Source organism: Vombatus ursinus, unplaced genomic scaffold (assembly GCF_900497805.2).
Source record: "Vombatus ursinus unplaced genomic scaffold, bare-nosed wombat genome assembly UNPS02014775.1, whole genome shotgun sequence".
NCBI lineage: Eukaryota > Metazoa > Chordata > Mammalia > Diprotodontia > Vombatidae > Vombatus > Vombatus ursinus.
The window spans coordinates 3,106,385-3,129,150 of record NW_020954553.1 but is presented as its reverse complement, the minus strand read 5'-3'; the positions used below and the strand labels follow the sequence as shown (position 1 = coordinate 3,129,150).

The 22,766-nt window shown below is 46.3% G+C and overlaps 1 protein-coding gene across 2 annotated transcripts in view; it reads left to right on the top strand.

Annotated features, from left to right (window-relative positions):
- MATN1 (matrilin 1) overlaps window positions 1-21,203 on the top strand; it is a 50,168-nt gene extending 28,965 nt beyond the window's left edge. For both annotated transcript variants that reach the window (XM_027864362.1, XM_027864361.1), the window contains exons 3-8: window positions 8,920-9,142; window positions 11,785-11,910; window positions 13,524-13,940; window positions 17,117-17,269; window positions 18,421-18,501; window positions 19,695-21,203. In XM_027864362.1, coding sequence (XP_027720163.1) covers window positions 8,920-9,142; window positions 11,785-11,910; window positions 13,524-13,940; window positions 17,117-17,269; window positions 18,421-18,501; window positions 19,695-19,744 — 1,050 coding nt within the window. In that variant the 3' untranslated portion in view covers window positions 19,745-21,203. The remainder of the gene's footprint in view (window positions 1-8,919; window positions 9,143-11,784; window positions 11,911-13,523; window positions 13,941-17,116; window positions 17,270-18,420; window positions 18,502-19,694) is intronic.
- The last annotated feature ends 1,563 nt before the right edge of the window (window positions 21,204-22,766 follow it).

Here is a 22,766-nt window from a genome sequence, read left to right as displayed (position 1 = left end):
GTCTGTTTCCTCTCTCTCTGTCTCTCTACTCTCTCTGTGTGTGTGTCTCCTTCTGTCTCTCCCTCCCCAACTCTCTCTCTGTGTCTCTGTTTCTTTGTCTCACATACAAACATGTGGACACACAGACAGACAGACACACACCCCTTGAGTCCTCTCCCCTTTTCTGAACTCCAGAACTATATTTCTAGCTCTCCACAAGAAATTTCTACCTGAGTATCCCTGTGGGACCTCAAACACAGTGTGACCAAAACCAAGCTTATTATTTCCCTCCTAAATTATCTTTATCTTCTGACTTTGTATTTTTGTCCATGGAGCCAGTATTCCTTTGACTCTTCTGTCCCCAACCTTGAGGTTATATGTGACTCTTCTTTCTTCTTCATACCTTGCATCCAATCAATTACCAGGTACTCTTGAAACAGCCTCTAGGGTATCTCTTGCATCTATCCCCCTCCTCTCTCTTTCCACTGCTGCCACTCTTGTCTGAACCTTCATTCTCACCTTCCTGGGTTGTTGCAGGAGCCTTCTGAAAGGTCTTCAAGATGTCATTCTTCCCCCACTTCAATCTACCCATAACACTTCTGTCAAAATGATCCTTCTTTTGCACAGACCTGGTTTTATCTTTCTTTCACTCAAACATCTTTGGTGGTTCCCAGTAGCTTAATAAATAAATGAATGAATGAATTAATGAATGAAAAACTTTATTAAGTGCTAATATGTTAAGTGCTAAGGATATAAGCAGAAAAGCAAGACAGCTCCCTTTTCTGAAGGCACTCACATTTGAATAGAGAGAGAGAGATGATGAACACTGGAGATTTCAGCTGTAAGTCAGATGGATGCAAAGGCCCTTGTGGTCCTTAGGTTATTGTTTACTGTGGTAAAGCAGTTGACAATGCATATTTTGAAATGTTATTTCTGCTGATAAAACTCTAGCCATATATGATGTTGAGCTGCCTGAATACACAGAGGACTTTCGTGGTGAGAACTTTCATTTCTGGGTTTTTAGTTTCTGTGGCTGCTGAGGAAGAGGGGGCTGAGTGATCTGCAAAGGAGGTTGCCAGATCACATTGCTTCCTGGGACGGTAGCTGCAGGGGCTCAGCTGGAGGGTCAGAGGTCTGGGGGGCCCTCTAATTCCAGGGGTTCTTGGACTCAGGTTCCTGAGCTGTTTCTGTTGGATTCTGGGGGGAGGTATATTCAAAGTGATGGAAGTAGTTTAACTCACCTGACACATGCCCCCCGAGGCACTGAGGGTGCCTTGCTATTATGGTTGCCCTGTGGGTGACAACTGGTTGGCAGTTGGTGGACAACCAGTTTGGGAATAAAGCTCAAGCTCTTGTGCCTACTCCCCAAGGCCCTTCACCATCTGACATCAGCCTACCTTTGCAATCTTGTTATGGCTTACTTCCCCCCTTGAACTCTACATTCCAGACAAACTGCAGCATGATCCACTTCCAGAAACATACTCTCCCACCTCCATACCTTTGCTTGCATTGTTCCTATGATTAGAATGCCCTCCCCCCCCATTTTCACTGGTGGAATTCCTACCTATTCTTCAAAGCCCCACTCAAATGCCATTTCCTTCAGGAATCCTGCCCTGATCCCATAATGACCTTTCCCCTCAGACCTCACAAAGCATTTTTGCACCTCTCTAATATACTGATCACATAATATTGTGTATCATAGTGATCCATCTTTTGTCTTATTGCCCTGCTAGGTTCACAAGGGAAGGACCTATGTATTATTTAACTTTTGTATCTCCCTTAGCATCTAAAATGATAGCTACTCAATATATTTCTGCTGAGTGAATGAACAGGAGGTATATGGTGGAGTCAGAGTCAGAAGACCCAGTTTCAAATACCATCTATAACTCTTAATACCTGTGTGACATTGGGCAAGTCAGTTAGCCTTCTTGGACCTCAGTTTCCTCATCTGTAAAAATGAGAGTTTTAGACTAGACGATCTCTTAGGCCCCTTCCAAGTTTAGATCTTTCACCCTATGAATGAATGGAGAGATGGATTGCTCCTAGTTCCACTTTCTGGGGCCAAAAAGAGCAAGTCTGTTGTTGTCAAAATGATAGCCCTTCAGAATTTTGAAAACAACTATGTCCACCTGAAATTTTCTCTTTTTCAGGCTAAACATTCTAAGTTCCTTCAACGAATTCTTATACAATGTCATCTTCAAGTCCTTCACCATCATGGTTGTCGCTCCTTTGGACACTCCAGTTTATCAATGTGCTTTCTAAGCTGTGGTGCCCGGAATGGAAGACATTATTCTAGCTATGGTCTTCCAGGACCTGGCATGGTCCTTTATTTACCATTAAATCTCTTCACAACTTGGTCCCTGCCTGTCTTTCCAGACTTCTTATACTTTCCTCCCCTCCACACTCTCTACAATTCAGCCATGTTGGTCTACCTGCTCTTCTTTATACATGACACTTTGTCTCTTATGTCAGAGATTTCACCTGGAATGTCCTCCTTCCTCCTCTCCACTTTGGCTTCTTCCAAGACTAAACTTAGATGCCATCTTCTGCAGGTCATGTTATGGCCTCCCGCTCCCCGGGAAGCTGGAACATCTGATGACTCTGTAAGGTTACCTTCCATCTATCCATTATGCATCTTGTCAGTACTTAATTATTTACATTTTGTCTCCCCTAATAGAATGTAAGCCCCTTGAGGTCAGGGACTGTCTTTTGCCTTTCTTTGTTTCCCTGGTGCTTTCTTAGCACATCAGTTGCTCGACAAATATTTGTCAATCAATTATTATCACTCATTCCTCTTGTTATTGTTCAGTGATGGCTGACTCTTTGTGACATTGTGGACCATTGATTACCATCCATGGGGTTTTCTTGGCAAAGATACTGGAATGATTTGCCATTTCCTTCTCCTGTGTATCGTCTTTTGCCAGAACTCTCCACTATGACCTGTCTGTCTTGGGTAACCCTGCGTGGCATAGTTCATAGTTTCATTGAACTACGCAAGCCCCTCCACTATGACAGGGCAGTGACCCAGGAGGGATCTTCTTCTGTGCTGTACCAAGTCAGACTGACTCTTTGGTGTAGCCAGTCTAGATTCTGTCCCCTTTACCTCCAGATGGGAAATGCCCCTTCCTTGCCTAGGTATTTGCCCAACCGCTCACATGTTACCAGAGAGATGAGGTAGGGCCTGGCTCCCGTGGGCTCACAATGGCAGAGCTGCTTGTAATACTGCAAGATCCCCAGGAGGGGGCTCCAAAGATTTTGGAGTTGGGGCAAAAGTTACCCCCATACTTTGGAAGAGCAACAGCACGGAAGGAAGGGAGCTCTTGGCATAGGTATGGCTTGGAGTCAGTTGTCCTGACCTCAGGTACCACCTGGAGTCCTCTAGACTCTTGCTGGGTGAGTGGAGACCCTCCAAGTGTTCCTGGCTCAGTACAAGATATTTATAGATTTCCACCCTTGGTGATCCTTCTTGTATCATGGTGGTCTTTCTCATGTCCCTCATCATGTGGCAGGCTGTCAACAGGATCACTCTCCTCATCTATTGAAAATAACCCTTGATTGGAAACTTGGAGGGGCTTCTCCAGGAGTTGAAGGATGTATTCAAGGCCTTCCCCATCTGCCACCTTAGAGCCCAAATTAGTAGCTCTCAGATGCTCTGGTTGCAGAAAAGATAAGGGACTGTGATAGAATATGTCAGATTTTTATAGAACGCTCCTATTGAATCAGCTTTTGGTAGACTGGACTGGATTCATCTGTGATAAATTAATAACAGCAACAACAACAATAATAATAATAGCTAGCATTTATGAAGGTTTGCCAGGCACTTTACAAACATTTCATCCCTACAACAACCCTACAAGTTGGTACTATTGTTATCCAACTTTACAGATGAAGATACTGAGGCCAGAGAGGTGAAGTGCACTGCCCAGGGTCACTGCCCAGGGAAGCACCCAGCAAGCTCCCTCCCCTGCCCACCCAGATCTTGTCCCAGATCCCCCTCTCTGTGGTCGGGATTCCTGGGATGTCTGCAGGGTTGTTGAGGCAGAGGAGGTCCTGCCTCACAATCCAGTCAGTCTCTCTTCCACACTCAAACCCTGTGTTCTCTCCTGCCACTCGCCTGACACAGGAGAACTGTGTGCCAGGGAGGAAGGAGCGGCTCACATCCAGAGCAACATTTGGGACATGGAGCCACCACTCTGGCGGCTGCAGCGCCCCATCATTTCCCACACTAACCAGAAGAATATCGAGCATTGTTAGAATGCTTTAAAGCTCCATCCACCCCAGACCCACTATCACCCGGGTTCTGTTGTACTGCAATCAGTGAGCAGAGGTGCCATCCCCAACCCCCAGATTTGGGCCACTAGCAGAACAATCATTCCCATAGGCCCTTCTGTGCAACATGGAAGAATTGAGAGCAAACCTGGCTTCAAATCCTGCCTCTGACACAGCCTGGCTGTGTGATCCTGGGCAAGTCACTTAACCTCTTTGTGCCCAGTCTACTCTCTAAGACTATATAAGTTGCAGAGAAGGGACTAACCTGCATCAGTAGAGGGAGTTTTCTTACCTGGAAGTTCACTATACCAGTGAAATCTCCGGTCTGCTCCTTCTCCATATTTCCTAGGTGTTAGTCAGGTCTATTAGAATTAATTCCCCAGCAGCAGGTGCAGATTGTCTGTGTTCAGATCCATTTGTCTGCCTGGTGTGGCAGACTTGACATTCCCCCTCCAGGGAGACTGAGTCTCAGGTGGGCTTCTGCATCTCCACTTGTGTTCGTCTGTGCCATGGCAGCCCAGGAGCAGGCTACAGGTGCCCAATTCCAGGCCTACGCATGCTGGCTTTCTTTTGGAGAACATGACTGTGACACGATGTTGGGCAGTATGTCCAGTCACAGGAAATATGTACTCATGCCAGGGACCTAGTGGAATGGCCAGAAGGCTTGCTGAGACTCCGGCTAACTCCTCTCCATTCCTAAATATATACCAACAAATGCAGCCCCCCCACCCAAAACAAGAACAACCTCTCTAGCCCAAATCTTGGAGAGTCTTTTGCTGCCATGAAGACCCTCTAGACCAGGGATTCTTAACCTAATTCATGTCATGAATTCCTTTGGCAATGTGGTGAAGTCTGTGGGCCCCTTCTCAGAAAAATGGTTTTAAATAATTAAAGAAAATGCTAAATTTCTTTCTTTTTAAAATTTAAAAAAAAAGAATTTTTTAAATTAATTTATTTTGAATTATTGACAATCACGTCCATAAGCTTTTGAGTTTTAGATTTTTCTCCATCTCTCTCCCCACCTCCTTCCCAAGACAGCATGCAATCTGATATAGGCCATACATATATATTCCTATTAAACATATTTTCACATTAGTGATGTTGTAAGGAAGAATTAAAACCAATAGGAGGAACCACCCAAAAGAGGAAACAACAAAATAGAAGAAAAAAAAGGAGAAATTGTATACTTCGATCTGCATTCAAACTCCATAGTTCTTTCTTTGGATGTGGATAGCATTTTCCATCATGAGACTTTCAGAGATGTCTTAGATCCTTGCATTGCTGAGAAGGGTTAAGTCTATCAATATTAGTCATCGCACATTGTGGCTGTTACTGTGTACAATGTTCTCCTGGTTCTGCTCACTTCATTCAGCATCAGTTCTTACAAATCTTTCCAGGTTTTTCTAAAGTCAGCCTGCTCATCATTTCTTATAGCACAATAGTATTCCATTACATTCATATACCATAACTTGTTCAGCCATTCCCCAATTGATGGGCATCCCCTTGATTTCCAATTCTTTGCCACCACAGAAAGAGCTGCTATAAATATTTTTGTACATGTGGGTTCTTTCCCCATTTTTATGATCTCTTTGGGATACAGCCCTAGAAATGAAATGCTAAATTTCAGTTAGAGGTCAATGGAAATAAATATGTAATTTTTTTTCTTATCTAAGTTAGCAGAGTCCCTGCAATCTACCCCTGGTTTCCTTGAGAGGGGGCGGTCTATGATCCCCAGATTAAGAATTCCCATTCTGGCTGAGTCTAAGACCATTAAGTTCTGTCAATTGTCAGGCTAGACTACCAAAGAGCTCGCCTTAATTTGAGGATGCTTGGAGGTCTTACAAGAAAGAATAGAAGGTCCTGGAAGCAAGTGGTGTCAACTGTCCCACTCACCATCAGCAAAACCAGCAAAGATCCCATGTTGTTTGACCAAATGGGATGTAGACTTCCAGGATGCCTGGTGCACATCAAACTGCTCATGACCCTTTGTCCCTGGGGACTCCCTCCAGCTTGGGCCAAGGTAACTCTTGAGTCATCCCATCCATTGGGATCGACTTCCTGCTGGAGAGCCTGCTATGTCACTGGGAAGGAGCTCTGAGGCATCCACCTTCTGTATGTGCTGGCTCAGGCAAGAGACCATGGTGGAACACACAGTAGGATCTGCTTGAGAATACGCCTGTCCTGGGAGAGCCCTTTTTAGGCAATTTCTCCAAGGCTATTCAAAAGGGACTAGCCAAGATGGAGGAAACTACTGATTTATCTGCACATCTGCATGGTTAGAGCTGTCCTTTGCTGAGTGTGGAGTCACAGGGCCAGGAATTTGATTCTTGGTTCTGCCTTTTGCTGCCTGCATGACCTTGGGTAAGTCACCTGTCTCTGATGGGCCTCAATGAGGAGGTTGGACTAGATGACCTCTAAAGTCCCTCCCAGCTCTCAATCTATGATCCCAAAGCTTTTGGTTGGGCCATCCTAGTCCTTTTAGTCTTTGCCCTGCCCATCTGCTTATAACACAGCATCCATAAGGGAGAGCCAGAGCAGCTTGAGGGGCATGGCTTGGGTTTGCTTTGCCACATGGGCCTTGATTACCACCCAAGGAGAGGGTCAAACCTGTAGACGGGTTTGTCATCACTCACTTGGTGACTCCTTCAAGGCACTGGTCCAGTTGTGCAGGCTGATGTGACTCCCATACCCAAAGCAGGACCGGTCTCCAATGGATGCTTGAAACTCCACTCACAAATATCATTCTCCTTTCTAAAGGCCCCGTAGGTCATGCTTTGCCTCTGCCTTGACAGGGGATAGGATACACTTTGTTGTTCAGTCATTTTTCAGTCATGTCTGACTTTTCGTGACCCCATTTGAGGTTTTCTTGGCAAAGACCTAGAGTGGTTTTCCATTTCCTTCTCCAGCTCATTTTATAGGTGAGGAAACTGAGGCAAACAGAGTTCAGTGACTTGCCTAGGGTCATATAGTTAGTAAGTATCTGAGGCCAGATTTGAACTCAAGGAGATGAGTCTACCTGACTTCAGGTCTGGCACTCTATGCACTGTGCAATCTAGCTGCCCTCTAATAGGATACATGGACCTATTCAAAACCTGGCCTTAGCCAGGCTGGAGACTCCTGAACTGTGTCTCTAGTCCTGACCTCTCACTTTGAGCTCCAGACCAGCTGTCTATAGGATACCACTATTAGATGTTTCACTAGCTCATCAAACCCAGTATATCCAAAGCCAAGGTCATTATTTTTCCACCTGAACCTGCCTTTCTTTTTCATCTCTTTCTGTCTCTGTGTCTCTCTGTCTGTCTCTCTGTCTCTGTCTCTCTCTCTCTCCCCCTCTCTCTTTTCCCCATTTGCCCTGTCTTCCTTATCAAAAGGTTATTGTTACCTTTGACTCTTCTTTGTCACCTCTTATGTTCAATCACTAAGTCTTGCCAATCCCATATCCACAATATCCTTCACACTAGATGTCTCTTTGCTATTTCAACCTTTGCCATCCTAATTCAGATCCTCATTGCCATCCACCTGGGCTATTTCAGCAGCCTCAATAGTTCTTCCTGATTCTACTTTTTCTTCTTTCTAATCCATTATTCACAGTACAAACAGAATAATCTTTCTTGCCCATAGATTTTGTCATATTGCTTCGCTCCCTACTCTGAAAATCTTTAGTGGTTCCCTGTTGTCTAGAGAATAAAATTCAAACTCTATGACTTGGTATTCGAGGCCCTCCGTGTTTTGGAATCAGCCAACCATTCCAGTCTTCTCTCATATAACTCTCCACATATTCTAAGCTCCAGTCAAACTGGGCAATTCTCTGCCTCCTTAATTCAATCCAATAAACATTTAAGTGCCTACTGGGTGCCAGGCATTATGCTAAGCACTAGAAATACAAATAAGAAAAAGAGATAGTCCCTTCCCTCAAGGAGCTTAAAATCTATTGGGGGAAGGCAATACCCAAGAGGATGAGGAGGGCCATCAGGGAGTACCCAACATGGGGGTGTGGTGTTCCACGGAGTCAAAGCCATGCATGGCTCCAAGACTTTGTGTATCTGTTCTAGCTGTTGTCTTTTTTTTTTTTAAATCCCTTCCTTTCTCCTCTTCACATGTTGAATCACTACACATTCTTAAAGTCCAACTCAAATAATACCTCCTCCAGGAAGTCTTTCCTGGTCTCTCAGTGGGTAATGACCACCTCCTTCAGGCCATACTGAGTTCTTTGTTTTGTAATTCTCCAGTGAACTTATACTTTACTATTCCAATCAATCTGCGGGCTCATCAATATGAATATTCCTTCCAGTGATGAAGATTGTAACCCATCCACATCTGTCCAATTGTGTGTTATAGCAAACAGTTAGTAAGTATTTATTAGACTTCTACTTCGCTGCAGGCACTGCTACCATTACTGCATTGGTGTTTCATCCATTTGCTAATACTGTGAGCCCTGTGAAAAACAGCACTGTATCTTCTTCTTCTTCTTCTTCTTCTTCTTCTTCTTCCTCCTCCTCCTCCTCCTGCTCCTCCTCCTCTTCTTCCTCCTCCTCCTCCTTCTTCTCTTCACAGGATTGAGTCCCAGTGGGCTCTGGTTCCCCAGAGAATGTAGGTAAGTCAATCGGTAGAAGCTCCTAATGTCAGATCTCACAGGCTCTTTGTTCTTCCTTATTTCACCTTTCTCCAAAGGTGGCCATCGTGGTGACAGACGGGCGGCCTCAGGATGCTGTGAAGGATGTCTCAGCCAGAGCTAAGGAGAGTGGCATCGAGCTCTTTGCCATTGGGGTGGGTCGAGTGGACAAGCACACCCTGAAGCAGATTGCCAGTGAGCCACTGGAGGAGCATGTGGACTACGTGGAGAGTTACAGTGTCATTGAGAAGCTATCCAAGAAGTTCCAGGAGGCCTTCTGTGGTGAGGAGGAGGCATCTGGGCAAAGGGAGTAGATGAGAAAGGGGAGGGTTGGAGAATGAAGTGGAGGGAGGAGCAGGGTGCAGATAAGGGGAACGGTGGGAAGATCAGGGAATGGGGGAGAGTGAAGGGAGGTGCAGAGAATGGAGTGGAGGGAAGAGCTGGGGATGGAAAGGAGGAATCAAGTGAGAAGTACAGGATAGAGGAGGGTGTGAAGGCAGGAGCAAGTAGATGAAAGGAATAGTAGGGGAGCAGGGGAAAGGGGGAATGGGTGGGGATTAAGGAACAGAAGTGGGGAGAGGAGTAGAAGCAGCAGCAGGGTACAGATAAGGAGAATAGTGGGAAGAGGATGAACAGCCAAGAGGATGGGGAGAAGAGCAGGGAAGAGAGAAGGAATGGTATGGGGGAAGGGAACAGAGGGGAGTAGAGGGAAGAGCAGAGAACAGAGTGGAGGAGCTGGGAGTACTCCAGGAAGATTTCTGTAAAGGCTCCCCTGGGATTGCAGTGCTCTAGCATCATCCCCTCTTTTTTTGGGGGGGGGAGGTCAGGGGTCAGGGGATGCTGTTGGAGCCTGCATTGCTAGGAGGTATCCTTGAATATTTTCTCCACCTCTAAACTAACAAGGTCCTCAGGAGACCTAGATTCCAGGCATGCCTCCTGTCATGTGAATTTAAACAAATTGTTTGCCCTCTGTGAGTGTCAGCTTTCTCCTCTGTGAAGCAGGAATGCCAATTCCTGCCCTCCCCAACCTCGCAGAGACACCAAAGCAATTTTTGAAAGGATAAAACACCACATAAGTATAAGGAAAGAGAAATCTCTGTAGAAAATCAAGCCCACATCCTTTCCTGCTCCCTTGGGCTTTCTCTGAAGCTCCAGTAGGGCTGGAAGTCTCAGGAGAATTCCATTCTATTCCATGAACCTTTACAAAAGATCTGCTGTGCTCAGAAATTTGTTCAGACCTGGGAGAGATGCAGAGTTTAGATAAAATCAGTTCCCTGCTCTCACAGAGCCCACGGTCCAGGAGGCAGATGAGATGCAAATACAGAGAACCCTAAAGCACAACAGACCAGGATAATCACATTAGAGGGGTGCCAAGAAAAATACAGCAGGAGATTTGAGGGGGTAGAACCTTACTGGCAGAAGGGATCAGGGAAGGCTCTTTGGAGGAAGTAACATTTAAGTAGGGCTTGATTCAAGCCTGTGGGCTTGAATTCAAGAGAGGAGGAGGAGGAGGAAGAGCATTCCAGGCATATGAAACAGTGTGAAGGAAGATCTGGAGGTGGGGAAGTGCTGAGCATGGGTATGTGAGGCAGGACATAACTCAACTTAGCTGGAATAGAGAGCACAGAGTGTGTGTGTGTGTGGGGGGGATGTCATATGAGACAAGACTCAAAAAATAGCTTAGAGCTCTAAGCATTAATAAATGTATTGGGGGACTTAACGTCGTTTGATGATAGAGAATGAAAGGCTTGAGTCAGGAGTTTGAATTTGGCTCAGTGGATGATAGGGAGCCCCTCAGGATTCTTGAATAGAGGAGTGAACTGATTGGCTGCTGTTTGCATAGGGAAAATTAGCCTGGTAGATGTAGGAAGGATAGGAGAGAGTGGAGGTGGAGGGCTTTGTCAGAAGGTGGTTCTAATAATCCTGTGGGGGTGGGGCTTACTAGGGATGGCAATGGGAACAGAAAGGGGGAGAAGAGATGGATGGAGATGTTACAAAGGAGAACTCAATGGAACTTAGTAAATGAGTGGATCTGAGAGGTAGGGAAAAGGGAAGAGTCAAAGGTAATCCATGGGTTACAAACGCGGGAGAAGGAATGAGTGGTGTTGCCATTGATAGAGAAAGCAAAGTCATAAAGAGATGGGGGAAAATAATAAGGTCCATTTCTTTACATGTTGAATTTGAGGTGTTGGTGGGACATCCCTTCAGCAGGAGGTATAGGGCTGGAGCTCAGTCTCAGAAGAAAAACCAGGGATGGAGACATATACCTGGGAGTTGTGTGAATGGAGGTGGTTGTTGGCAAAGGAGGAAATACAAAGGGAGAAGAGGAGAAGGTCAAAGTCAGAGCTTTAGATGACAACCACCTTGAGGAGTGGAGAAGAGGAGGAGTCAGCTAGGAGGAGGTTAGAAGTGAGAGGGCAGGTGCCAATCTGCACTGGCAGTGGAAGTTCCTCACTGGGTATTCTCAGGCATGGGAAAGAAAGAAAGAAAAAAGGAAAGCAAGAAAGAAAGGGAAGAAGAAAGGGAGGGAGGGGAAAAGGAAGGAGGGAAGAAAGGAAGGAAGAAAGAAAAAGAAAGAAGAAAGAGGGAAGGAAGGAAGAAAAATAACAAAAGGAAAGAAGGAAGGAGGTGAGAAAAATAAAGAAAGGAAAGAAGGAAGGAGGAAAAGAAAGGAAGAGAAGAAGGAGGGAGGGAAGAAAAGAAGGGAAAGAAGAAAGAAAGGAACAAGAAAGACCAAAAGGAAAGAAAGGAAGAAAGAGAGAAGGAAGGAAGAAAGAGAAAGAAAGAAAGAAAATGATTGTCCTGGATCGCTCCAGGGATACCAGAGAAAAGGAGGAAGGTGGATAGTCAGACTCAGAGTTCATCACCCCTACCCTCACTGTGACCAAGAACCCACCCAAAGTCACTGTTTTCTTCTCTTTTAGTGGTGTCTGATCTGTGTGCCACTGGAGATCACGACTGCCAACAAATATGCAACAGCTCCCCAGGCTCCTACACCTGCTCCTGCCAGGATGGCTTCATCCTGAACAGTGATGGGAAAACCTGCAGTGGTCAGTGCCCCTAAACACCCCCATCCCCTGGTACCTGGAGTGAGGAGGGTGTCACACATTGGGACACCAAGTGCGAAGAGAGACAGAAGGTCCTGAGTGGAGGCCAGGGCTGTTGTGTCTAAGGGGGGGGGTGTAGACACCCCCTACACTGGACTCACATTATAGTAGCCTGGGGAAAGAGCCTGGTGGTCATTTTGAGACTTTCTTCTAGTTGGCCCCAAGATGCAGTGCAGACAGAGGCTCTGGGGCTAAAGCTGAGAGTGCTTTCCCTGTGAAGTGGGTTCTTCATCTGCAGTGCTCCATGGTCTTGTTAATTATCGGCATCTTTCTGTCCCCAACTGCTCATCACACAAAGCTAAGTGCCAGGCAGAGGGGCATCACAGGGTGTTGTTAGGAGAGCTGGGCTTCTCTATTCCTCTTCAGGCCCTACAGAGGAGGAAAGGTGCTGGTAACCAGAGAGGAGCCATTAGATCTTAAGACTATGGCTAGAAAGAAACCAGGGAGTAGGTTGGGATATAAAGTTTCTCACAGCTGGGTGGGGCAAAGAATGGAATGTTGTACTTGGAATCAGTAAGACCTCAGTTCAAATCATGCCTCAGAACCTTACTAACTGTGTGGACCCCAACTAAATCCCTTAACTTTTTTTTTCATTTTCAGTTTTTTCATCTGTAAAATGGAGATAATAATAGCTCCTCCCTCATAGGGTTGTTGTGAGACTCCAATGAGTTAACACATAAAAGTGCTTGGTAAATCTGATGTAGCTGCTGTTATGGTTAGGCTTCATGAAAGTGCTCATGAGGCTCTATGTTGAGAAATGGGGATGATTCAGAGCTGGCCAGGGCCGGGTTGGGGGTAAGAAGAAGCAATGAAGGTTCTGGAAACTAATTGCCAGGCTGGACTCATTGACTCATTGAGCTAGAAGGGCCCTTTGAGACAATCTAATCTAAACACCCTATTGTTATAGATGAAACTGATTTGACCTAAAACCATGTGTCTTTCCCCATAGCAGAGGGTTCTGTTAAGGAGGTATTAGGCATTAAAAATTGAAGTCAAACAGTCATTCTTTAGTGAGAGGAAGAAAGAGCCCTTACTGACTGAGAGCATCAATCATGGTCACAGAAATACATTCAGGCAGGATCAGGCCAAAGTGGCAGCAAAACGGTGAATTCAGAAAAGTGGGTATTCTGTGTAATGCCCTCTCTGCCCTCCTTCTCTGTTTGCAGTCATTTTTCCCCCACCAGCTCTCTTGTACTCTCCCTGAGTCCTCCTTTCTCATTCACTCAGGGAAAGGAGGTAGTGAAGGACTAAATCAATAATCCCCCAGGGATCTGTAATTGGAAAGATGATTGAAAGGGGCCATGCTTAACCCAACAGGATGAATATTTAATAATGGTGGAATTTCAGGCAGTGTGACACATGCAGGAGAGAGATTTGGGGAGCTGGGAGACCTTCCTACTACTTTTCACATTACCATATAGACAACTACCTGCTCTACCAATGCAGAAAGCTGGTTGTAGGGTTAGTTTGGGTCTTGCTGTCCCCCTAACTGGTCAATAAAGGCCTCATATAATCTCCCTGAGATCCTCTCTCTTATTTCCCCCTCCCTTCTCCAGCCTGCAATGGAGGTGATGGAGGCTCTGCCACTGACCTCGTCTTTCTGATCGATGGGTCCAAGAGTGTCCGCCCTGAGAACTTTGAACTGGTGAAGAGGTTCATCAACCAGATTGTGGACTCACTGGATGTGTCTGACAAACAGGCACAGGTGGGCCTGGTACAGTACTCTAGCTCGGTCCGCCAGGAATTCCCCCTGGGTAGGTACAAAACCAAGAAGGACATTAAGGCAGCAGTCAAGAAGATGTCCTACATGGAGAAGGGCACCATGACTGGGGCAGCTCTGAAGTACCTCATTGACAACACCTTCACCATCTCCAGTGGGGCACGGCCCGGTGCCCAGAAGGTGGGCATCGTCTTCACTGATGGCCGGTCCCAGGATTACATCAATGATGCAGCCAAGAAAGCCAAGGAGCTTGGTAGGACCCTATTGCCCTTCTCAGTGGGCTGCTTATCCTTGCCTCTCTTAGAAGTTGTTTCATAGGACCATAGATTTAGGGTGGGGAGGAATTTTAGATCCTTTTAGATTACAGATCCCTAAAATCTAACTCAACTCCTTCATTTCATTGCTGAGGGAGCTGGAGCCCAGAATGTTCAGATAGTTACCCAAGATCACACAGGGAATAAGTAGCAAAATTAAGATTTAAATACAGGTCTTCTGACTCTAAAGTCATTACTCTTTCTACTATAATCTACTACCTCCCCTACCTACCTTTCTGCCTACCTCCCTTTTACCTCCCTCTCTCCTTCCCAATTCCCATTGATTGGACCTTCATGTTCCCAGCACCCTAAAGAACATTGTCCTTATTTAATCCATACACTCAACCCACTTGAGTTGACTCCATTCTGGCTTATTGAAGTTTTGGGAGATATACAGGTCTGAAGTCAGTCAGGAGTGAGAGGGGCTATGGTGGTGGGGGTAGGGCTGTCAATATCGGTTTCATTCAAGGTATGATATGGGAGCTTTGTCAGTTATCTGGTCAGAAACCACATATGATAACAATCACCACTGACCAGAACCCAAATAAGTTGAACCTCAGTTATCCGAATATCCCCTCCTTGTACTCACCTTTTAGGAAAAAAAAATCAAATGGTAAGAAAGCCATCTGAGATCATGGGTTTTGTCAAGAACAAAAAAACCCAAACATTTCCAGGGTATGTCCTAGGACAAAGAATGGCACGAAGTTAGAGCTGGAAGAGATGACCCAGCCCAATGCTCTCATTCTATGTCTTAAGGACTAGTATGGATGGGGCCTCATCTCCTGTGCCTTTTCCATCTCCAGCCCTGGACCAAGAGACATCTGATGTTCATGGTGCTGACCCGGATGTCCCTTTCTTGACCCTGATTCATCAGAGAAAGGTTCAGTGATGGAAACAAAACTCTTAAATCACAAGAGTTTGAACTGAAAGGAACCTCAGATGTCATTATTAAAAAATAATATTTCACATTAAATTAGTGCTTTATGTCAATTATCTCATTTGAGCCTTGCAATAACTCTTTGTGCCTTGAAGGTAGTCCAAGTATTATTGTCTCCATACCATAGGAGAGAAAACTGAGGCTAAAACTGAGGTAGTTGGAGTGTCCAAAGTCACATGGCTAACATGTGACAGAGTCCTTGTCATGATAACGATGATGATGATGGTGGTGATGATGGGAAGATGGTGATGATGATGATATTAATAATACTGACTGGCATTCATTTTGTGCTTTGATGTAGTATCTCATTTGAGCCTCTTGTCACGTCATTATCTCCCTTTTCAGATAGACTCCACAAGTGTTATGAAGCTTATTTTATAGATAGGGAAATTGAAGCTAAGAGAGGTTAAATGATTTGTTCACAGTCACACAGCCAGGAATTGTCCAAGATAGTATTTGAACCCAGGTGTTCCTGAATCCAAGATTACCCTCTAATCTAATATCTAATCTAATCTAATGTCACCTCACGCTGCTTTGGCTAAAAGAAGGAGATAGGCTTGGATTCAGGAAGGGGATTTTAGTTTCCAGAAGGGAGGAAGCACCAGGTGGAAGTTTCTTAGAAACTCTATCACTCTCACATAGGAAGGTGGAGAATGAGTAAAGGAAAGGGAAGATGAGGTACCTGATCTCAAATCCACAAATCAGTGAGCATTTATATCTGCCCAGTCCAGTGCTAGGTACTGAGGGGTATATGAGGAAGGAACTTGGGTCTCATTGAAAAGCCAAGGCATGCATTGGCAACAGCAGACATTGGTGATAACTGACATTTACATAGCTCTATCTATTGGAGTGATATTGTATGGACAAAATGGTCCACTCTAGGGTCTAAGTGCTGGGAGTTGATGGTAGGAATCAGTGAAAGAGGAGATTGTTGATAAATGATCAAGTGAAATAATATATATCAAACTCTTTGTAGATGCTAAAGCTCTCTGTAAATGTTACTTATCACTGCTCTTGTCTTTCTGTAAGTGGAAGGGGATTTGGACTGGAGTAATCTGGGGTGGCTTCCTGGAAGAGGTTGGGTTTGTTTGGGCCTCCTGTGAAATGACTGCCCACAGATCAGGTAACTCTCTTGGACAGTCACCTTCTATGAAGCATACTCTGAGATCACCTAGAAGCAGACCCCAAAGCCAACAGACCGAACCTGTGTGACGGAACCCGGACAACTGGCTTTCGCTCCTTTGTTCTCTCCCTCTTCTGAGTCTCCCCACTGAGGCAGGGGGACAAAGGAAATGCAGCAGCCTTTCCAATATCCCTTTGCTTGGAATGGCCCTGATCAGCTGCCTTGGATTCAACCTGTTGGAGGGAGAGAGAGTTAGCTGTACAGCTAGCTGAATGGGGAGGGGAGTCACTGGAAAGCAGGGCTGCTGCTGTGAGGATTCTCCTGTGATTGTATGGTAATGGTGGGATGGAACCTGGGGGCCAGGCCCAACTTTGCAACTTACTAGCTGTGCCTTGTGTTTCCTGATCCCTAGAGCCCTTCACCAGGGATATGGCTCAGAGAGAAGCTGGGGCATAGAGGGAAGGACCTCAAAATCCCTCACCTTCAGGAAGCCTGCCTTCTTTAAACCCTCTATAAGGCTGCTGCTTTGCTCTACAACTGTCTTTTCTTTGCCTTCTGTTTTAATACTATAATCATTTCTAGATTTCTGCCCTCCTCCCTCCCACCTTCATGAATCCTCCCCTGTAACAAAAAACAATAGGTAAGCAAATCTGACCAACAAAATGACCATGTCTGAAAGTGCGTGCAACATTTAGTCCCCATAGACCCCTACCTCTCTACCAAAAGAAAGGTGCTTATTCATTTCTTCCATGATTTCATGGTTCTTCCCCATACACATTCATTCTGAAAAATGTTGCCTATGATATTTGCCATCTTCTAATAGTGCAGCCCTGTTGAAGCTGTTTCCTCCTGGGAAACAAAGAAGTCTTTTCTCCAGGGCACCATGTCTGCCATCCCCTTGATTTAGCTCTGTGGGCCAGGTGACTCTTTTTCTCCCAGTAACTGGGATCATGGGAACTTTCAGTGAAGGGGCAATCCTTCTGCTCCATGGTGGGAGGGTCAGGCAAGCAGAGCTTTGCCCCTGCCCTCAGGCATGATCTCTCTGCTCCTTTCAGGGTTTAAGATGTTTGCCGTGGGTGTTGGCAATGCAGTAGAGGATGAGCTGAGGGAGATTGCTTCAGATCCCGTGGCAGAACATTACTTTTACACAGCCGACTTCAAGACCATCAACCAGATTGGCAAAAAGCTTCAGAAGAAGATTTGTGTGGGTGAGTTGAGGGATGGGGAGGTGGCCTGGACATTGGCGAGGGGTCCCTCAGCCCAGAATATGTCAGATCTGAGGGTTATGTCATGTTGTCATTGGAGTGGCAACAGAATTGGAAGTGGGCAGGGCCAAGGCCAAGAGTTCATCTAGAGAGGAGGAAGGCTGGCAGGTACCATCATGGGGTGGGTTGTAGATAGGCAAGGTCCAAAGTTCAGGAGGTCAGGCAACAGGCCTTAGATCCCAGGTTGGGAGCTTGGGGAAGAAAGGGCCTTGGCAGACAGTTGGGCAGCCAGGGGATGAGGCTTGAGAGTCTAGGAAGGAAGAGATAAAGGTCATAGGGCCCATAGGATCACCTGGCATGGCCCAGCCTTGTACAGGTGTAGGTAGGTGAAAAGCATTGATTAGTGGGTGGGGTTCTGGTCTAGCTCCATCCTGCCATATTGATCTATCTCAGTTTGTCTGGAGGGATCATCAGAAGCCCCCCAGTTGTCTGTATCACCTATTTAGTTTGACCTGAGAATTAGCAAAGGACCCTATCAGGGTCAATGACGTATATCTTGAACTAGAGTCTCCCCTAGGCCTGTGCTGTCCCTCAGAGGGACTCCCAGTATCTTCCTCAGCTCTTCTCTAACACTCCCAGGGACTGCATCCATCTCTCCTAGTATTCACAGGAACTCCTGGCATCTCCCCTAACACTGAGGATGACTCAGTGTCCCCTTCACTTCTCTCCCTCAGCCCTGACAGGCACTGCCCACATCTCCCTTAATACTCATGGGGAAATTCACCCTCTCTTTCAGTTTTCCCTTAGCAATGGCAGGGACTTTGGCATGGCCCCTAACACTCACAAGGTCTTCAAGAGTCTCCCTCTGCTCTGTCTCATCACTCCCAGTGACTCCCAGTGTCTTCCCCATCCCTGCCAAAATTTCCAACCCCTTTCCACTACTCTAACCCAGCAATTACTGGGATACTCAGCATCCTCCCGGCTCTTAGACAAACTCCTGGGGTCCCTGCCCTAGCTCTCACAGAGACTCCCAAGGTTTGCCATGGCCTGCTTTGCTGGTTAGAAGCGCCCTGGATAGGACCTGAAGAGGGGAGGGGTGGTGGAGACCAGCTGGATCGTAGCTTCATCTCCTTTTTGTTTTGGATTTGATCCAGAGGAAGACCCGTGTGCCTGTGAGTCTGTCGTGAAGTTCCAGACCAAGGTGGAGGAGCTCCTTCAGGCCTTGACACAGAAACATATCCTTTCCTGGTGGGAGTGGGTCAGATCTGTGAGAAAGGGTCAGGGTGAGCCCAGAGATGGAAGACCCAGGCAGCTCAGGCAGAAGGAGCATGGGATAGGGGCTAGGTCCTCTCATTAGACTCTCTTGGCTGCCTCTGAGGACACCAGGCTTCAAATTAACTCAGTCCAATTCAATTCAACAAGCATTTATTAAGAACCCACTTCTCTAGGAAGCTTTTCCTGATCCCCCTAATTGACAGTGTCCCCTAATTACCTTATATTAAGCTACCTTACATTTATTCTGTATGTCTCTCTCTCTCTCTCTCTCTCTGTTTTTCTGTTTCTCTCTGTTTCTCTCTGTCTCTGTCTCTGTCTCTGTGTCTCTGTATTTGAAGTCAGGAAAACTTGAGTTCAAATTCTCTGTGGGACATATGCTGGTTATGTGACAGCTTTAGGAAAAGCTTCAAGACTCCAGGGGACTGATAAAGTGCCAACCTGCATTGGTAGAGGAGCCCCCTATGCTATTGAAGTAACAGATCCAGGCCCTATCGCTGTCCCAATTTGTCTGTAGACTGTAAGGGCATTGTGAGCATGGACAATTTCATTCTTTATTCCTGTATCCTGAGGACCTAGCACAGAGCTTGACTCCATAGTAGGTACTTAATAAATGCTTATTGATAAATTGATTGAAGGAGCTATGCTAGGTGTGTTAGGAATACAATGACGGTTGGATTTGATGTAAAAGGCATTTGGATGATAGTGTGAAAGAGATGGGCTTCCTCCTTGGTGTCCCTGGGAAAGCATGCTCGTGGGTGCTAGTGTGGGAGCAGGCCCCGAGCTGGTGAAACCATCTGCGGACGGCAGGTGCAGAGGAGGATTGGCCTTAGGTTGGTCTGGTTTGTCATATGCCCGAAGTGAGTGATTCTGAGGTCTTGCCCTACTTTCGGTGTGACCATAACCTCGCTGGGCCTCATTTTCCTAATCTGTAAAATGGGGGAGTTCTGCAGTACAGGTAGCAGCTAGGGAGGAGATAGGAATTGGACACCAATGGGGCAAGGGTTGGTGGTTGGTCTGGGGAAGCATCCAAGCACTGGAGATGAGAGTGGGCAAGCCAGTGGGAAGAGCATAGAGGAAGGGGGCGGGGAGGAGCTCACTTCCATTCCAAGGGTGCTATGGATGGACCCCGGTTTCCTTCCTTAATCACAATCACTGGAGGCTGTGACCAAGCGGCTTGCTGCCCTGGAGAACAACGTGATCTAGGCTCCTCTGAAGAAGGCCTCATCTCTTCTTTCTGTTCCTCCTGGTTTTCCTCCTTCACATGCTGTTACATGCTGAGGAGCGTCCACCTATGCCTGAGAGCAGCTCAGCCACCTCCTCCATCCTTCTTTCTGTAGCTGAGAGTCTAGCCTCACTAACATCCTCCTCTTGGGGGAGATGATGGGGGCTGGGAGACTGGGATGCTGGGGGTAGGGCTCTTGGGGGTGTATGCCAGCCTGGCCAGCCTCTTCATCTAGTGTGCATCTAGAAAACCCTGGAAAGAGGTATGAGAGTGTGTGTGTGTGTGTGTGTGTGTGTGTGTGTGTGTGTGTGCATGTGCGTATGTGTATGCATCTGTGTATGTCCAAAGGGGTTTTGATTTTCATTTTTATTACCCAAAGGGTAATATATTTCCCTGTTTTGGGTCAACATGGACTTGACTATGAGTTCTGTGGACCCCTCTGGTGACTTCCCATTTTCTGTTTATAGAGTGATTCTATGTAACTTAAGTGTTCAATGTACATGGTGGGGGACTGAGTTTCTGGCTGAGAAGAAGACAGGCCTCATTGGAATACTTGTAGGGAGGGGTTCCTTTGGTACTGCTCTGGGTTCCTGCAAAGAAGAAGACATGCCCCGATCTAATGGAGGCTCTTGGGCTCCTTGTCAGTCCAGAGATGAGGGGGGACCCATAGTGAATATATCCAGGGAATTAGAGTCATTTCAATTAAATTCCAGTTTAGTTCCATTTAACAAGTATTTATTAAGTACCTACTATGTGCCAGGCACAGTGCTGGCTATTTGTCATGCAAAGACAAAAATGAGACATTCCTTCCTCTCAAAGAGCTTACATCCCACAGGAAGGTCCCTAGCTTATACCCACCGCTTGAGGGCTGCTGGCCCCTTAAGATGCGTTCTCAGTTTTCCTTCTCAATAGAATTGGCATCTTGATGCTCGGGCACCAAAGCTGATGGTCAACATCATAAAGCTGCACTGGCGGTCTTTGCCGCCACCTCCATCCCTACTCCATCCACAAGATGTAGCTCCTCCCTCCCCAGCTGTCTCCCATGCCCACCCCAGCTACCACAGGAGGGACAGAGAGGGACAACCCCAATCTCAACTCCCCTTATTCTACATGCTGTACAAGTCAACAAGCACTTATTAAGCACCGACTGTGTGCCAGGCACTGCCCTCAGCACTTGGCAGATACTGCTCTTCCACTGCTCTCAGTGTGGAGATGGAGGCTCTGGACCCTGGCCTCCGAACCCTGCCTCCAGGGGTCCATTTTCCCCTGTGCTCCTCAGGGCACAATAGATTCCCCTCTTTTGGTCCTGCTTAGTCTCGAGTTTCAGGCATTGAAATATTTCTACTTGAGTATGTGTAAAAGATTTTTCAGAATATCTCCAACTGTGCAGAAACACCCTGTTCAGGGCCGATCTAGGGTGGCAGAAATCATTAAAGGTTCCCAAGCCCTGGCTAGTCTCGGTGTCCTTGCTGTTACAACCTACTCCTCGTCCTCTGGGTTTAAATGCCTCCTTCTCCCTGCCATGGTGGAGGTGACGCTGGGTTCTCGGGGGCTGTGTTGGGGGATTCCAAGATCTAGAAGGTTCTACTACATCCCTCACCATCATCGTGCCCTCTCTTTTGTTTGTCTTCACCTGTGCACCATCAAAAGTGTCCTTCTAGGTTCTACTATTCATCAGGGGCATCTAGGTGGCGCCCTACTGCATAGGGTGTTGGGCCTAGGTCAGGAAGACTCCCCTTCCTGAGTTCAAATCCCATCTCAGACACTTACTAGCTGTGTGACCCTGGGCAAGTCACTTAACCCTGTTTGCCTCAGTTTCCTCATCTGTCAAATGAGCTAGAGAAGGAAATGGAAAAACACTCCAGTATCTTTGCCAAGAAAACCCCAAATGGGGTCACGAAGAGTCGGATCCCACTGAATAGCAGCATATACCAAGCACTGGAAATACAAAGCACAAAAATTTAAAAAACTCTGGCCTCAAAGAGTTTACATTCTAGTGGGGGAAACAACCTGTACACCTATAAGAAAATGCAAAATAAATACAGCCACTCAGTCAACAAGCATTTATTAAGCAGCACACATGCTAGGCCTGGCGCTGAGTACTGGAAATTCAAAGCAAAAAACAGCCCCTGCCCTCATGGGGCTCACAGTTTAGTGGGGGAGACAGCATGCAAACAGCTGTGTAAAACAAGAGATATACAGGTTACTTAGGGAGAAGGCAATAGCTGCTGGATTTATGTCAAAATGACCAAATTATTGATTTTTTGAAGAATTTAAAAAAGAAGGGAACTCTTCATCACACTGGGAAGAGGAGAAGAGGGTCCATCTTGTAGATCAGGAATTCCTGTCCAGTGCTGGCTTATATTTGCCAGTCCCTTTTCTCTAACCCTAACCCTGTGGCCTTGAGGCCATATGTGGCCCTCTAGATCTTCGAGTGTGACCCTTTGACTGAATCCAGATTTCACAGAACAAGCCACGGGTTCCGCACCCCACTGAGGTTTTTTCCTGCTGCTCCTTTTAATAATCCAACATTTGCTCAGCACTGACTAGGGGCAAGGTTTGTGTTTGGTGCTTGGGAGTAGGGATGGGGGAATCAAAGCCATGGGAGGTTTCCTCTTCTCCTATCAGGACCTTCATTTTTTGAGCATTCGGGGCTAAGGAGGTGATTCACAGTCTAAATTGAACCAGACGCTTCCCTTTTTAGAAAGCCTCATCAGCCCATGACAAGGCTGAAATACTTCACCTCGAAGGATGTTTTCTCCAAATATGAATGAATTCAAAGCAATTTTGCTGCCAGGAAATAGAATTAAGTATAACAATTTCTTACCATTATTATAGACCAACATACTGGTCCCTGTAACCTCCTTCCTCAGTTAGGAAGGTTGTATTATTCACTGCCTGCACCCTAACTGGGTGATTTTGTAGCTGGGTTGCTGTCACTCCTGTCCCTGACATCTCCCCCTCCTCTAAAGTGAGGAAACCTGATATCCTACTCCCTCCCCC